At 42.3% G+C, this 17,911-nt stretch overlaps 1 protein-coding gene across 2 annotated transcripts in view; it reads right to left on the bottom strand.

The window, feature by feature from the left end:
- DCBLD2 (discoidin, CUB and LCCL domain containing 2) overlaps window positions 1–17,911 on the bottom strand; it is a 141,264-nt gene that overhangs the window by 52,281 nt on the left and 71,072 nt on the right. For both annotated transcript variants that reach the window (XM_089682952.1, XM_089682953.1), the window contains exons 3-5: window positions 10,007–10,147; window positions 4,926–4,977; window positions 2,279–2,351 (exon numbers count right to left, since the gene is read on the bottom strand). In XM_089682952.1, coding sequence (XP_089539078.1) covers window positions 2,279–2,351; window positions 4,926–4,977; window positions 10,007–10,147 — 266 coding nt within the window. The remainder of the gene's footprint in view (window positions 1–2,278; window positions 2,352–4,925; window positions 4,978–10,006; window positions 10,148–17,911) is intronic.

Raw genomic sequence — 17,911 nt, 5'->3', positions numbered from 1 at the left:
CCTTCTGTTTTTGAGGCTCACCAATGGTTTACATCTTGTGGTGAACCCTCTGTATTCACTCTGGTGAAGTCTTCTCTTGATTGTTGACTTTGACACACATACACCTACCTCCTGGAGAGTGTTCTTGATCTGGCCAACTGTTGTGAAGGGTATTTTCTTCACCAGGGAAAGAATTCTTCGGTCATCCACCACAGTTGTTTTCCGTGGTCTTCCGAGTCTTTTGGTGTTGCTGAGCTCACCGGTGCGTTCCTTCTTTTTAAGAATATTCCAAACAGTTGTTTTGGCCATGCCTAATGTTTTTGCTATCTCTCTGATGGGTTTGTTTTGTTTTTTCAGCCTAATGATGGCTTGCTTCACTGATAGTGACAGCTCTTTGGATCTCATCTTGAGAGTTGACAGCAACAGATTCCAAATGCAAATAGCACACTTGAAATGAACTCTGGACCTTTTATCTGCTCATTGTAATTGGGATAATGAAGGAATAAAACACACCTGGCCAGGGAACAGCTGAGAAGCCAATTGTCCCATTACTTTTGGTCCCTTAACAAGTGGGAGGCACATATGTAAACTGTTGTAATTCCTACACCGTTCACCTGATTTGGATGTAAATACCCTCAAATTAAAGCTGACAGTCTGCAGTTAAAGCACATCTTGTTCGTTTCATTTCAAATCCATTTGGTGGTGTACAGAGCCAAAAATGTTAGAATTGTGTCAATGTCCCAATATTTATGGACCTGACTGTATATTATAGCTTTGTATTGAACCTACCACGATTTAATCAAGGGAAACCTGAAGCGCTAGATAGTTGCCTAACTGCCTGTACAGGGCAGTCACCTTTGTCCACATAACAGGTTCCTTGATCTGCTGAGCACTTACCTCCTGAGTTGATGGACCAGTGAGCCTGACCACACACCTTCCAATCTTGTAAGCCTCACTAATGGCCCATTGCTGTAATGAGCAACCCCACTGGTAAACAGTGAGGCTTACAAGCTGTGGAAGGGCAGGGCCAGGCTCCCTGACCCATCAACCCCAGACCTCAGTGCATATCAGAGTACTTGAGTATTCCAGTATCCTGTGGGGCCAATGGAGACACAGTTTGGCATATGTACTGACAGTGTTGGCTTATTCAAATATATATCCGGTCAGGTTTGCTTTAGTATACATATTTGTCAGCTCATTCCCTTGCACCCAGCATTTTGGCTGTATTCTATTTTAAGCTGCCACTGTACATCGAATGTTTGCAATCTCTGGTAACAGTGAAACTATAAAAAGTTAAAGAGATTCTTTAAAAAACCCTTCGATGGAAACATGTTTTTGCAATTAACCATGTGGGTAAATCAACTGTTTTCCAGTATAAGAGAATGAAAAGCTACATTATACAGACTTCCCAGGAAAAAACACCCATGAACTTTATGAACTTTTAAACTCTGATACTTGCAGCTCAACATTAAAAAGAAGAAAGCTCTGTAAACCCATCAGTTTAATTAATGTGAACTAACCGGCACACAGCCCTGATGAATGACTGTAAAATCCCCATATTGCTTGACAGGGAGACACATTATGTTTCCAATTAAAGAATGCCTCCGAGCAAAACGTAGTCCGAGCGCCATGAAAGCTTTCTAGGAAACACTGACTGTGCTGGTCATAAAGTGCCCTAAATTTTTTTGCAAGTCCAACTGTGACAGCATTCCACACTGCTTCTGGGTGGGACTACAGCCTTTTTCCAAATGATTTCATATTGCCAACTGGTAGTTGCCTTCTGCTTGTGCGTAATTCTATCACAACCTGGTGTCGGCCCCATTGTGTGCTGGGAATCTTAACACCAAAAGCACAGTGGCAACAAAAGTAGGGGATCTGAGAAATATCTCATCAGTACTGCAAACATATGCTTACAAGTACAGGCTGAGCCCAGCAGTCTCCAGTTGAATGTTTATGGTCTCTTTAAAAGGTCAATACAATCTGCTACTTTTGTTTCTGTCCTGGCTTAAAGTAAGAATCTCCTATGAGAAATATGGAAGGTGAAATTGTAGACCTGTCAAATTGCTAACTGCCCATTTGTCATGCTGACCTTCTGCTTTAACGCCTTGAGTAACTGATATGACAGGAGTATACAAGGAGACGTAAAAGGTGTGGATCACTTTATACTAATCAAACGCAAAAAAGGGTGCGGCAACAGAATACACAGCTGTACTACTACAACTACTTAGAATGTGTTTTAGATTATAACGAAAGGACCTCCAAAGAAAAACTGCAAAATATAAAAACACATAATACATACATCCCTATAGCCAAGAGGAATAGTCCCTGAGATTTCCCCAAAAGGTGTCAGACATCCAGCAGGGCAGTATTTTCTAAAAGATAAAAATGATGAGGAATAGACTTTATGGAACAAGTAATGGTAATGATAAAATTGTAAAAGTCAAGCTAAAATGCATGTTGTATGCTAGGGTACACGCTAAAGAAATTCAGTACAGCTCTCCAAAACAAACATTTTCCCATGTTGTGTCTCTTTAAAAATGCTGCAAGTACAGAACAATACCTGATGGTCCTGCCAGAAATGCAGCGAGTCGACTACATGATGCTTCTTCTGCACTGAAATCCCAAGTACTGTTGTCTCCTACTGGACTACATCAGCTCAGCCACCTACCCCCTTGCCTGCATTCTCAGCCAGGGGCAGACAACTCATGGGGCCCCCGGGCAATAGGGCATCATGGGGCCCGTGTCCTTGCCCACACTCAAAGCACACCCAAAAAAGCCTATAAAAAGGTACCAGGGGCATTTCATGGGGCCCCCTACTGACCACAGACCCTCGGGCACTGCCCGAGAGCTCGAATGGTCAGTCTGCCCCTGTTCTCAGCACTCAATCCCCTCCCATACAAGCCATCTGCTGTTTCCCACCATTATTTCAGTGCAGCAGTGGTGTTGTGTTGTCAGCCAACAAGTTAGAAGCCGACTGCATTTTTTGGCAGGATCCTCAGGTATTTTACTCTATTTGCTGCATTTTTAAAAGAAACAAAACATGGTTAAATGGCACTGAATAGTGGCTTTGAAGTTTATTTTAACTTTTTTAAACACACACTTTACATGTTGATTTTGCAGCACTGTAACATTTGTTCAGTTTCGCTAAAGTGGTTCTGAAGGCTGAAGGGTTTTTTTTTTATCTTTATGCAATCTATGCATGAAGGCAAAATCTCCACTTATACGTACCTAAGTCTGTTCTCGATCACGTGATTGTGCACGATAGCAGCAGCTCCCATGGGTCTCTTCATACTCATAGGCTGGGACACAGCAGCGGGAGCCATTGGCTCTGGCTGCAATGCGAGTCACAGACAGGGAAGATGGAGTGGGAAGACAGGGAAGATGGAGTGGGGGGTGGGACAGAGCCACACTCTGAGTGTCTTATAGACCCACAGATGCGGCTCTGGAGCGAGCACACACAAGTGCCCCCAGAGCAAGCAGGGGGGGGGAGAGCCAGGAGCGCTTGTGGGGGACCCGAGAAGAGGAGGATCGGGGCTGCTCTGTGAAAAACCACTGCACAGAGAAGGTAAGTATAACATGTTTGTTATTTGAAACAAAAAATATCTGCACCTTTAGTATGACTTTAAGAACTCTTTCTTTTGAGCTTTTTCTACTGTTGTGCACACAAATATTTTAATAAATGCTCTGGCTTTCTCAAACCGCCTAAAAATATTGGCTTCCAAAATAGCTCATACAGTCCAGAAATACCAGCTGCAGAGTGTAATCAGGGCTGGGACATTATGTTGAAGGCTCCAGTAGAACAGGGAAGTTTGACATTTTTAAAAGCGTTTCCCTGCACTTCCTTCTCACATTTGAAAGTTGTCACCAAAACAAGTGACCCCATTGGAAATTTCCCCCTCTATTTCAGTTACATTGACTACCTAAATATGGGTGTAACATGAAACACTGTAGCAAATGTGGACTGAGCCTTTAAAGGATAAGTTCAACTTTGGCACATTACATGTTCCACCCTAAATACAGGTGTAACATATAACATGTTCCATCTCCTGCCTCCTCTCCCCCTGATGCCCCCTCTCTTTGACAGTGAGCAGGGGGTCTTTTCCTCGCAACCACTGTCACAATGTAAAAACAGTGGGGCCTTGTGGTCTCTGCCCACAGGGCTGCGTCATTCAATCCCAGAGTGAACTACAAATACCATCGTCTCCATGGCCGATGGCTTGTAGTTCTCAATGAACCATGATGGTGCTGGTGAGCGCACTCGTAGTTCATTGATTCTTCCTGCCATTCAGTAACTTTCTGCCCATAAGGGAGGTACAGGCAGACAGCTTATTGAGTGACTGCAGGAGTCTGGTACTGCAATGCCATACAGGCTACATTGAAATAAATAAATAAATGCACATTTTTGCACCTGCAAAAAGATGTGCATTTGTTAATTTTTTTTTGCAAAAGGTGAACTTAGTCTTTAAAGTGGTTGTAAAGGCTCAAGGATTTTGACCTTAATGCATGAAGGTAAAAAAAAAAAAAACCTGCTGTGTGCAGCCCCTCCCCCCAGCCCCCCTAATACTCACCTGAGCCCCATCGCTATCCAGTGCTGGGAACGAGAGCCTAGGCTCTACGAGGACTCTCCCTCCTCATTGGCTGAGACAGCAGCGGGAGTGCCACTAAACCAATGAAGAGAGAGAGGGGGTGGGGTCAATCTGCGGCTCTGTGTGTAAATGGACAGGCAGAGCAGTGGCTCGGGAGCAAGCCAGCTTGGGTGCCCCCATAGCAAGCTGCTTGCTCTGAGGGCACTCAGCAGGAGGCAGGGGCCAAGAGCGCTGGTAGGGGACCTGAGAAGAGGAGGATCAGGGGATGTTCTGCGAAAAACCACTGCAAAAAGCAGATATGACTTTTTTTTTTTTTTTTTTTAACTGCCTTTAATATCACAATTTTGTCACATGTGTTACCTGTATTCAGGTTGTGAGAACCGACTTGCTTTGTCCAAGCATGTAATGAGATCTAGAACAAGAAAACACACAAAATAAAAACTCAGCACTCCAGTCAATAAGTAAAATATAGAGCTTAGAATTGAAGAAGGGGCACACAGACTTGCCTGGAAGTTTAGGAACAGCTGCAGGTGACAAGGGGAACCAATGTAACCTGCTACTGCTAGACAGAAATATTGGAGTCTAGTGAGAGTGACAATGCTGCTCTGTCATTTATAAAGTACAGTATATAAACATTGTCACCTTATGACAGCCAGTGTAATACTGGGAGGATCCTCAGAAGGAAAAAATAAAAAAAATAAAACCACATCTATGGACTGGTATGCCGCACTATATTAAAATGTTTGTTCTTGGGGTTAGCTACAATTTAAGCCAGGGGAGCACAACATCTAGGAAAGAAATATTTTCAGGAGGAGGTCAACAATGGCAGCCCAAGGATTTCTGTTGACATGCTGAAGTATGACAGGTATTTATAACTTCTTAAGAGATTACAGTATTCCCAGCCTGATTTTCCAACAATGCCGTCATTCGCTTTTCTCTCTAGAAGAACAGAGCCATCTCTATTCAGGCATCTTTCAGGGTCACTATCTACTTCTTTGACGAACAGATGACACAGTCATGTAAATTCTGGTGCATGTGCCATTCTTGGCAGTGTTCAGAAATGTCTGACACAGATCACCCTCTGCGGGAAACTTTCACATACAAAGTTACAATGTGCAGTCTAACTGATCATGGAGGAGAGGGGGCTGATGGCATCATCACCACCTAGGCAAAGTCACTTGTTGTCCACTTTAATTTTCGGTTTCCAATGGAGTGCAAATATTGTCCAGACACATCTTCAAGCTGCCTGCAAATTGTCTGTAAAGTCAATGCCATTTTTTATGTTTTGCAGCAACTATTTGGATCATTTTTTTGGGCATTTTAGGATAAAAACAAAAGAATCACTGTACTTCTAAAACAATGTAAAATTATATAAACAGCTACACAGCCAGCACGTGTGACATGGAAGATTAGGATGGAGATTTTCGTTTAATCTCTGGAGCATGTACTGAAATCTTAATTTCATCTGATTACTCTAAATAAAAATGGAATCTCATGGGCATTGTGCAAACGTATCCACAGAGAGGAAATAAACAGAGCTGCGTTTCTTGGCACAGTAATAAAAGCAGAAATTTCCAATCTCCTCCCATAGCAAAGAAAAGACAGCAAAGGCTGCAGTGGAATCAGAAGCCACATGACAACTACAGCTAGGTTCAGCAAAGGCCATGTGAGGCTTAAATCCCAGAGGATGGGGCATACAGAACTTTCTTTAAAGCAATATTTATCCAGAAGAGCCTTCTCCTTTTAGGAAAAAGTGTGTTAGCATTCCTAAGGAGCATTTCCGGAAGTCTCCTTACTTGCACTAAGAACTCCCATGAAGCCAGATGGGAAGACGCAACACTGTTTACACAAGCGAAAAAAAAAAATTGCTTGTTTTAAGTTAATAAAATGATTGAAATGTTTTGCAAAGCCAACGCCTAGCAAAATGCCTACTGCTGGGAGTCTGTCACTTTTTCGTTGATTTCGATCTAGCCTGCAACATTTGGTGTCATTGGTAAATTGCATCATTTTACAGCGATTGTAAAGCTACTTTTTGTTTTTCAAATAACCAACATGTCATACTCATCTGCTCTGTGCAACGGCTTTGCACAGAGCAGCTCCAATCCTCTTTCGGGGTCCACCCGCCAACAGTCTGGGCTACGTCTCTTTCCTGTGTGCCACCATTGGTACATGTGCTGGGGTCATCCTTAGCCGCACTCTGTGTCCATTGACACACAGTGCGGTTCGGACCCGCCCCCATTCCCTTGTCACCAGATTTGATTGACAATAGTTCCCACTGCTATCACGGAGTCCAGAGAGGGGGAGATAGAGCTCTGAATTGAGATCAGGCTCAGGTAAGTATTTGGGGGCTGGGGAGAAGCTGATCATAGAAGGTTTTTTTATCTTAATGTAGAGAATGCATTAACCTCCCTGGCAGTCTAACTAATCAATATTTTTGAATGTCAAAGTGGTACATTGTTTTGCAAGGAAAGTTGTTGTTTTATATTAGAGGCCTGTAATTCTTGGGAATAACTCACTTAAATCTGTCCAAACAAGAGTCTAGTAAACACCCTGGGTATGATAAACACACAAAATCATAAAATATAATAAATAATTATAAAAAATATAATAATAAATTTAATTCAATAATGTCAGTGTCTGATGATGAATATCCCCACGAATCACTATTGCTCAATTCTGTAAGTGATTCTAATTCACTATCGCTGTTTTCTAGCTGGTCTAAAACCACTTTTGACCTAAAAGGACGCTTTTTGGATGCTATGGACGTTCCCAAGTTTCCAGGCAGAAAGAACAGTAAAAGTGCAGGCAGGGCACTGGACAAATCAAAAGAAAAACAAAAAGAGGGCGCACCAGCCTAGTGCATTATTGTTTAAAATATTTATTAACAAAATAAAAAAGTAGGTATAATACTCACAATGGACATATAAAACACAGGCACATCACAATGAACAAAGGTGTTCAATCCATATAGCATCTGAGTCCACAGCGATGGAACCCAGGATGACCAACTTGCTGACACATTTTGAGGACTCAGCCTCTTCCTCAGAGTCCTTGAAATGCATCAGACAGTTGGTCATCCTGGGTTCCATCGCTGTGGACTCAGATGCTATATGGATTGAACACCTTTGTTCATTGTGATGTGCCTGTGTTTTATATGTCCATTGTGAGTATGATACCTACTTTTTTTATTCTTTCAATAAATATTTTAAATGATAATGCACTAGGCCGGTGCGTCCTCTTTTTGTTTTTCTTTTGCATTAAGTGACTTTGGACTACCCGGGGCCGTTGAGGGCAGCAAGCAGTGCATATTCCAGAACATTTACATTATCATCCTAGCCTCTGCTGAGTCCATCCCCAGCACAGGAGTAAAGTATTCACTGGACAAAGCACCAGGGACAAAATTTAGGTGAAATGGTTTGATACAGTAATGTAACTAACAGATTACAATGTATTGTGTGTATGTTATTTGTACTTTTTAAAATTTTCCGCCGGTACCGCCCCCTTGCGAACCGACACTAGCAGGGAATGGAATCCCGAAGACGGATTGCCGGCATTGGCCGGAGGACACAGCGGGAGGACATCACGGGATCTCAGGACAATGTAGGGATTGGGGGGAAAGCAGGATAAGCACTATGGAGTAATCCCGAGTGTGGCTAGGGGTTACCGTTTCTGGTATTGAAAATTAACCCCGAGCCACACTTAGGATTACCGGTAGGAAGGTTACGGTAAAAAAACAAACATTCAGCCTTTACAACCACTTTAAATCATATTAAAGTGATGGTAAACTCTCCTTTTATATTTTTACCTACAGGCAAGATTATAATAAAGCTTACCTGTAGGTAAAATTAATATTTCCAAACATGCACTGTTTAGAAGATAATCCTACAGAGCAGCATACGCTCTTAAGAAGCATACCCATGCCGTCCCCTCAGATTTGTGTGCCATGGCCGAAACTCCCAAGCGCATGCGCGGGAGTGATGTCACCGGTGGCTCAGCCATTCAAACAGCCACAGCCCATTAACCAGGAAGGAAGACCGGGTGAAGATGGAAGCCCTGTCAGTGGTGACAGTGCGCCTCTGGAAGGCTTCGTTCACAGAGAAGTCATTCATATTGTGCTAGTATGCGATGCATACTAACATATTATGACTTTACCTTGCAGTAGAAAACGTTTCTCCAACATGTTTACAGCCACTTTAATTTAAAGAAACTGACATTGACGGTGATACTAGTTTATTTTTACTATCTACATTCTTTGGCATTCTTTTTTTCAGTACAGCAGGACTGACAGCCTCTGCAGGGCTGTACACAAATAGATCACCTCCTGACAGCTCATGTCACCAGAGCAGAACAGGAGGAAGATTTTCCACACTGGGGAGCTCGAGTTAGCAACCCCTTACTTTTTCCATTTAAACTGCATGACAAGAGTATTGGTAGCCTTTGTAGTTGCCTTTAGCTGTAGCCCAACACTCAGTGGGCCACGCAACAGAAGCCACTAGGCCATGTGTTGGGCAACAGAATTCCCAAGGCATTTGCCATGCAGAGTGATGCATTCTCATAACTTCAAAACTTTGAATATCTCCAAAGCGGATCTAAAACGTGAATGCTATAGGCATCTCAGAGTTGTTTTAAACTAGTTTTACTCTCAAAGTACATGCCATTTTACAGGTAAAAGTGGTAATAAATCCAAAACCCAAAATGTAATGTATTGCAGCTTACCAATCATTAGATGTGGTGGCTGCATTAGCTTTCTCTTTCTTTTTTTTTTTTGTTTAGACTTTTCCCATCTATTTTCACCCACTGATCTGGCGAGTAACACACCTACTAAATTCGAGCACCCCCACTCTGGATGAAGGAGCACAGGGGCACCTTTGGACAGCAGCATTCTCAGTCTGGGGGGAAGGGAGTGTTAGATGTACTAGCAGATTTAAATACATTAATAAATGGAAGCCAAACGCCAGCTAATACTTTAAAACCAGTTACAACAAACAGTTTTCTTTCCTTTCGGGATAAAGATTTTACATAAAAGCTGATCATGGTGCACATCCCGCTAGTGTTAAATGGTTTGTCTCACCTCTGTAACTGTTGCTTTCTACTGGATAACGTGTATCTTTGAAAAACAAAACTTACAGGCTTGATCACCAGATGAATATAGAAGAAAGGAAGGCTAAAAATAAAACTAATGCAGTCAATGCATCTAAGAATTGGCAAGCTGCAATATAATAAATGTTTGTCTTTGGGTTTAATACCACTTTAAACAAAAAATTTTGAGGAACGCTCTGCTTGATGATGTAAATGACATTTGCTCAGTTTAAATTAAGTTCCCCTTAACATGCAGAAAATTTAGGTATTTGTGGTGCACCTCTGCTGTACAGCAAAAAGAATGTCATTCAGCCGACAAGTTGCACTGTTTTCCCCTCTGACTTGCCAAAAACAACAAATACCTGTTTTATCTGTGGTGGCGTAAGAAGCCAGGAAGCCTCGTCCGGAGATGTGGGTCCCACTCATGAACAGAACGGTGACTTCATGGCTCTTGGACTCAATAACGTCCTCTGGTCTCAATGCCAAGCCGCAATACTTAGTCCCTAGACAGAGAGGAGAAGACAAGAACACTTTAATACAAGGAAAACCAAGGACTTCAAAGCATGTTACTAATACTGTATGTGACAGAAGCAACCTACCACCATTACATTTATACTGAAATAAATAGAGGCAGCTATTGCTGACTTTCTGAAAAACTTTGACTGGCTGGCTGTCTTCTTCATTTTCAGTAGCTGACCCAGAACAGGCATGCAGCAAGTCAAAAGTCATGATCCTCTTACTTTTTATCAGAGAGTGATGTATTGAAGCTACTGGATCAGCATTATGGCTAGAGAGGAGGCTGCCACTGGCGATGAACAGCGCACTCTGAAAAAAGTCCTGATCACTTTTCAGAGGGCAGCAGAAACTGTCGCACACCTAAACTTAGACTTAAAGCGGAGCTCCACCCAAAAAGGGGAAGATCCACTTTAAGGACTGCTCACCATTAAGGATTGGCACCTTTGTGGGGGGGGGTACCTGAATTTGACAGGTATCGCTCCCACTTCCAGTCCAATCACCTAGGCAATCGGAAGCGGAAGGTGTCCTCCCTCCTTCCCTGTAGTCTTTTGGGACACGTGACAGGTCCCAGAAGACAACAGGACCATTCATGAAGTGCATGCGCAGTGGGCACCCGGCTGTGAAGCAGCAAGCTGTCACAGCCGGGTGCCCACACTGAAGATGTCAGCCTCTGAATACAGGACGGCCGGTGAAACTGGCTGCGGGGGACACACCACGGGACCGAGGGACTGGTAAGTGGCTGTTTTTTAAAAGTCAGCAGCTACAGTTTTTGTAGCTGCTGACTTTTATTTTTTGACAGTGTGAGTGGAACTCCGCTTTAAAGCGCAATTTCACCCTCTCAGTCAACATTAGCTATTTTTAATCCTCATGCTGCTAGTATTGGTAAATAGATAGAAAAGTATATTTACTTGTTTAAAACTTTTTCAGTTACTTCCTGCCTTTCCATACCTAGGCAAATGATGTCAAGCATCCCAGGAGTCTTCAGGAGAGGTTTTGTCAGTTAAGCGTACTTTTCGGCCTGCATGCCTGAGCTAAGGGCAGATGGATTCCAGGAAGTAAATGATACATGAATCATTTGCCCTTACTCAAGATGGCCATGGTCAGAAATGCTAGAAGGATGTTTTTCAAAGTGATGTCTCAGCAAAATAAAGCAAGGAGACATGAGTGGATGGGGGAGTTTGCTTTGAATATCAAAAATAAATTAAAACAGCATTTTTGGTTAGTGGTGCTCAGATACACTGAAGTTCTGCTTTAAAAACAACACAAGGTTCTATGAAAAAACACACAATTGCTTAGGACTTCCCAACATTAAAAAACCATATCCTCCACTAAAGTACTTACCTTTTTTCCAGCGCTGTTTCCCACAGAAACTCTGCTCTTCATCATGGCAAAATCCCCCGACTTGTTTGGAAAAAGCGACCCATTAATTTGAATGGAGATGACCTGCAAACACATGCAGTGGTGTTGTGGATTTTTAGGGATAACAGGTTGTGAAGAGGCAACAGAATGCCTCCTCACCACCTGTCAAACACCCTCTGAAAAGCAATAAACTTTTATATCATTATAATTTTATTTACTTTTTTAGATAAAACTCTTTTGGTGGGAATTGCTAAGCAGTGGGAATTTTTTTTTTTTTTTTTGCAAGAGAAAAGAAAAACTGTATTCCTTACTACCTGTTATAAAACATATTGAAGAAAATGCCAGGACATTAGGAACACCCTTAAATGACCCCTCTTATGGAAAGTAGACACCTCAAGGTGATCTTAATTTTGTCAATTTGTTGGAATTAAACAAACATGCTGGTATTGAGGGGTTAAAGCAGTTGTAGACCCTTACATACACCAAGTGAAGTGAAACACAGATATAAAAAAAATCCTCCTACATAAGTTGATCCTGTTTATCTACAGCCATCTCTTTCACTATATCCGTTCAAAGTCCAGAATTTATAGAGCTTGTCTGAGATAACAGAAAGCAGGGCTCAGTGAGGGGAGCTCAGAGATGAATGGAGGGAAGGGACTCCCCACCCCTTCACACAGCAACAGAGCTGAGGCTGTCAGTCACAGGCTGTGTGCTGGAGCTCCCATCCCCTCCTATCACCTTTTTTTTTTTTCTTGGTGTCAGGAAAACTTGTTAGAAGTGATTCATGCTGATAGAGGAACGAAGCAGCAGAGAGAAATGACACTTAGTGCTCCGGATTGAGACAAGTACACACTATGGACTTATATGCTTTCTATTTCATGTCCGAAGTTTTCAACAACTTTAACTACTTGCCTACTGAGCACTTTCTCCCCCTTCATGCCCTGACCAATTTTCAGATTTCAGCGCTCTCATACTTTGAATGACAATTGCGCGGTCATGCAACACTGTACCCAAAATAAATTTTTATAATTTTTTTTAGACAAATAGCTTTCTTTTGGTGGAATTTAATCACCACTGCGGTTTTTATTTTTTGCTAAACCAAGACTAAAAATTTTTAAAAAAATGTTTCTTAGTTTCTGTTATAAAGTTTTGTAAATAAGTAATTTTTCTCCTTCACTGATGGGCATTGATTCAACTGATGGGCACTGATGGGGCTACACTGATCATCAGGGCACTGATGATCAGTGTAGATGTCCCCCTGCGAAATGCCGCTTACCGGCTCTCCCCATGCGCTGTCAGCGTGGGGAGAAGACTGCTGATAACTGGCATTTCCTATTTACCCTGTGATCAGACATCATCAGCCATAAAAGGGTCTGTGATTGGCTTGCTCCTTAGTCATTTGATCAGCGGTGTCCGAAGGACACAGTGATCACAGATCACATGCGTGGTGTTGTAGCTGTCTTTTGGCTATAGCACGGTTGGAAACTGGTTAAAGTGTTACTAAACCCAGGACGCTGCATTCACTATATCTGGTCTCCCACAGTACACAGTGTGACGGAAGCGGCGTCAGACCCCCAGCCCTTCTCACCAACTCGTGACCGAAGGACTAGCCAATCTAAAACTGCACTGTCACGTGCGTAACAATACCACACTCAGCTGCACCCTGCACAAAGATTTTCCAGCTAATAGACCACAATCTATGTACCGCAGCCTGAGAGTGATTGTTACTGGGTCAGGTTAATTACACAATTAACCCTTCACACTGCCACCACCACCTATTAGTACAGAGTAGGAGGAAACTCGCCAATCTTAGCAGTAACATTGTGTTTGAATAGGCATCTGTATACACACTGTCAACGCAGGCAGATGTATGCAGAAGTTTAAACACACAGTAGCACTCTTCAGAGACAGGGATTCTTAATTTGCATTAAAGAGCTTTAGAAACAGTTCAACACTTTTCAGAAAATAGGATTTATTACTAAAAAGGTAAAAATATTTACAGAAAAAGACGTAGCCAATATATATGTATAAATACAGAGAGCAATACCACAACAGAGAGATAACAGAAAGAAGTTTAGAGAGGTAGAATACTTTCCGTCAGCCTTGGTTTAAGCAGATCAAGGTCCTGAACAAAAGGGTACCGTTCTCCCAAGTTGGTTCCTGATGTTAAAAAGGGAGAATTCTTCATCTTATTTCTCTCAGGCCTGACAGCCTATTTTCTAGTCCACCAGCAGGGTTTCTCCTTAAAGCAGAGAACCAATCGCCTCATTTGGGAAGGGTGTTTAGGCGGGGAACTCTGCTATGACCAAATACCTCACCTGTTTATACCATGGTCAATAATCTTCTATAGGTACATGAAGCAGCCTATCCACTGGTAGGATAATATGCAGAATCATCTGCTGAACGTCTAGATATCAAATATGACATATCTACCTGTGACGGTTAAAGAGATATCACTTTCTGCTCTCAAGTAGATGTAATCTAGGGGTGTAAGCTATCAGGCGACTCACATTAAACTGAGATATCCGAATATATGCTTTGTTCAATTGTATGTATTCCCTATTTTAAGTTATCAAAACTGGTTTTTAAATGAGATGTATGTTTTATGGCTATTCTGGAATGTGTTTCATGTCTAGTGAAGGACTGGTTTATAGCTTTACGATCATCTTCAGAGCAAGAGTGGGACAGACACCCTGGCATCAGCTAATTCGATTTACAACCATAAAGGATATCCAGCTGTGTCCTGTGCTCTCTTGAACCCAGCACACAAGACCACATGTGACTCAAAAGAAAGGGAGGGGGGCTGATTTTGGAGTGAGAATGACAATATGGGGGATCCTTAGCAACATGGACGTCCACGGCCATATCTGTGCCCACGATTGCCACACACAGAACATGGAAGTGCAATTATTTTAGTAAATATAAACTGCTAAATACCTTTTCAAATCAGAAGTTAGAACAGTCTTGTGACTTCTATCAGTGTTCAGCAGAGCACTGGTTACATCTTGTAGGAGTTTTCTTTCTACTCTAGGAAGATGCAAACCCCCTTATTCTGTCTGGGCAGTGCTGACTGGCCCTGTGTTGATCACATGCACTCAAGAAAAAAAAAAAAAAACCCTCTCCAGCAACACACACTAAACTGAGCATGTACAGAGTGTCTCCACACGATATGTCTTATCAGGAGATAAGATGGGGACACTGGAAGAAGAGGAGGATTAGAGAAATCAGGATCAAACAGCATTTTTACACTATACAGAGGATTAACCCCTTAGGTTCCACAGTGAGCATAAACCTTAAACTGTCTCCCTGCTATGCACCGACTTTCTGCAAACGTAGGGTAAATGCTGTTATGTGATCTCCGCCTTAAACTGTCTCCCTGCAACGCAATGACTTTCTGCAAAACTCAGGATAATTAGTTCTATATCTTTTTGTCTGTTTGTGGTGATTGATTCTTACCTCCTTTGCCTTTCTGTGATCAGAGAATCAATCATCTTCTATGACTTTGACCTGTGTCTGTGAGTGGTTTGGCTTTGACCAACCTCCCCCAAATTCATATGATCCTTAGCAGTTCTTAACACAGCAGTTTAACTAAAGCAGGATAACTCAAGCAGCAGGAAGATACAACAAAGAACTCTACTGCATGCTGGATGGACTGCAAGCAAGCACCCTGGGAAACATCTTCTAGAAGTTTGATTCTCACTCCATCTACATTTTAAAATGCCCCCTCTGCTCCTCCCTTTAATATTACTATCCTCTGCTCTCAAAATCTGCTCTACTAAAACTCACTAATGATTTACGAACTGCTAAAAACAATGGCGACTACTACATACTCTTACTACTTGACCTCTCTGTGGCTTTTGATACTGTTGACCCTCCTCCTAAAAAAAAACAAAAAAACTCCACTCTCTTAGCCTCCGAGACTCTGCTCTCTCCTGGTTCTCCTCCTACCTATCGCAGCGCTCCTTCAGTGTTACCTATAACTCTGTCTCGTCCACTCCACTTCCTCTTTCTGTAGGGATCCCTCAAGATTCTGTCCTTGGACCCCTTCTCTTCTCCATCTACACCTCCTCCCTTGGTCACTTGATAAACTCCCATGGCTTTAAGTATCATCTCTATGCTGATAACACACAAATCTATCTTTCTACCCCTCACGTCACCCCTTCAGTCTCCTCTCGCATTACTAACCTAAGTGACATATCAGCATGGCTGTCACTCCACTTCCTCAAATTAAATCTTTCCAAAACAGAGCTCATACTATTCCCTCCAGACCGTGCCCCCTCCCCTGACTTCTCCATGATGATCAATAATACAACCATCAGTCCCTCCCCTCATCCCAGGGTACTAGGTGTAATCCTGGACTCCCATCTGTCCTTTCAGCTGCAAATCCAATCACTGTCCAAATCTTGTAGACTTCACCTCTGCAACATCTCCAAGATACGCCCATTCCTAACCTCTGAAACCACTAAGCAACTTATTCACTCCCTTGTTATCTCTCGCCTTGACTATTGTAACTCCCTCCTCATTGGCCTACCTAATCTATCATGAATGCTGCTGCCAGACTCATCCAGCTTACTAACCGTTCCATATCTGCCATCCCTCTCTGCCAATCCCTCTGCTGGCTTCCCATTGCCCAACGAATAAAATTTGAAACATTAACAATAACATATACAGCCATTTATAATCGCTCCTCCCATGATTTCCTGCTCTCTAGCTCCCTTGTCGTCTCCTCCCATGCCATCTCCAGGACTTCTCCAGAGCCTCCCCCATCCTCTGGAACTCTCTACCCCAATCTATCCGACTATCACCTACTCTGCCCACTTTTAGGTGATCTCTAAAAACCTCTCTCTTCAGGGAAGACGATCCCACTTTTAGCTAATAACGGAATCTTCTATTCTTCCTATCAGTTCACCCCCACAGTTACTACCTTTTGTACCACCAGCCCCTCCCTCTTAGATTGTAAGCTCCAAGGAGCAGGGCCATCCTAACCCTCTTGTATTGAACTGTATCATTGCTGTATTGTCACCTGTTATATTGTAAAGCACTGAGCAAACTGTTGGCGCTATATAAATCCTGTATTATAATAATAACAACAAGCATGCTTTACTGCATATACAGACTGATTTTACTGTTGTAGATTTAGTAACACTTTAAGGGGTGTTTAGCCTTTAAAAAGTCACCCAGTGAAGTCATAGTTGTGTTAAAATCCCCCCCTTGCCCCAATCATTATTGGTCAGTGGCACTTTAAACCCCACAGCAACCCCAAGGTACAGAGCAGCTCTGAGTGGCACTGGCCGCCAGTCTGTGTGTTTTCTGCTCTGTTGTTTACCTGCCTGACATGTTTTAAAATATAATTTATTTTGCACAACAGCGTAGTTGTTATGACGGTAAAGGAGGAAAGACATTCTGGTACATTTTATTGTAAGCAAGCTACGTAGTACCGGGCCCTAGGTTTTGACTAAACATTTAACTGTATTTATTTCCCATAACAACCAGCTTTTCCCTTTAGATTCTCTCATACCTCACTAGGAACAAACAAGGGACAGATTCTTTCAATCAAGAGGCCCTCACAGCTTTAACGCAGTAAAATCCTCCACAGACACCATCTCTGACACCCTTCCTTGGTTAGATTACAAATGGCAGTTAAGGCTCATCGGAGAGACGGTAACCTGGAGAATATCTCCCAGTGAAATGAATACGCACATTGGTGCAGAGTTCCTTGCCATTTAAGGGCCTGCGTGTTTATCACTTACACAGTGAGCTGGATTCTACGGCTTACATCAAGTAAATGTTTTTTTTTATTAATTTTGCTGCTACCAATAAAACTCCGACATGGCACTTTCCTCTCACACTCCTCTGTAAAGATGTCCACTTTACAATTATTAGCATGAAACTGTAAATGAAAAAAAAAAAAAAATCATACAGCCCACTGACTTCTGACATTTCAAAGCACAACCAGCTAAACAGTAATCAAAGCAAAAAAAGCGGCCTAGGAAAGCTAAATAAACGGTTAGCGGATACACAGGGAAGGGATTCATTGCCATTATAATCAACATTATGGAATCTGCAAACATGGAAACGTTTCAGGTCTCAATACTGACATGATTACTGTAAAAGGTGCTCAAAACCAACATCTCTGTACTGATCAATACAAAAATATGTGTGTAAAAAATAAGGTTACCCACTTGCCCGCCAGAGGATTCACCCCCCTTTCTGATTAGGCCATTTTTTGCGATACGGTGCTACTTTGACAATTGCGTGGTTATGCAACGCTGTACATAAATGAAATTTATGTCCTTTTTTTTCCACAAACAGAGCTTTCTTTCAGTGGTAGTTGATCACCTGTGCGGTTTTATTTTTTGCGCTATAAACAAAAAAAGACCGACAATTTAAAA

The sequence above is a fragment of the Staurois parvus genome, unplaced genomic scaffold (genome assembly GCF_062004578.1).
Source record: "Staurois parvus isolate SC_StPar_1 unplaced genomic scaffold, SC_StPar_1.0 ptg000299l, whole genome shotgun sequence".
Taxonomy (NCBI): Eukaryota; Metazoa; Chordata; class Amphibia; order Anura; family Ranidae; genus Staurois; species Staurois parvus.
This window is presented reverse-complemented; position numbering and strand designations above follow the sequence as displayed.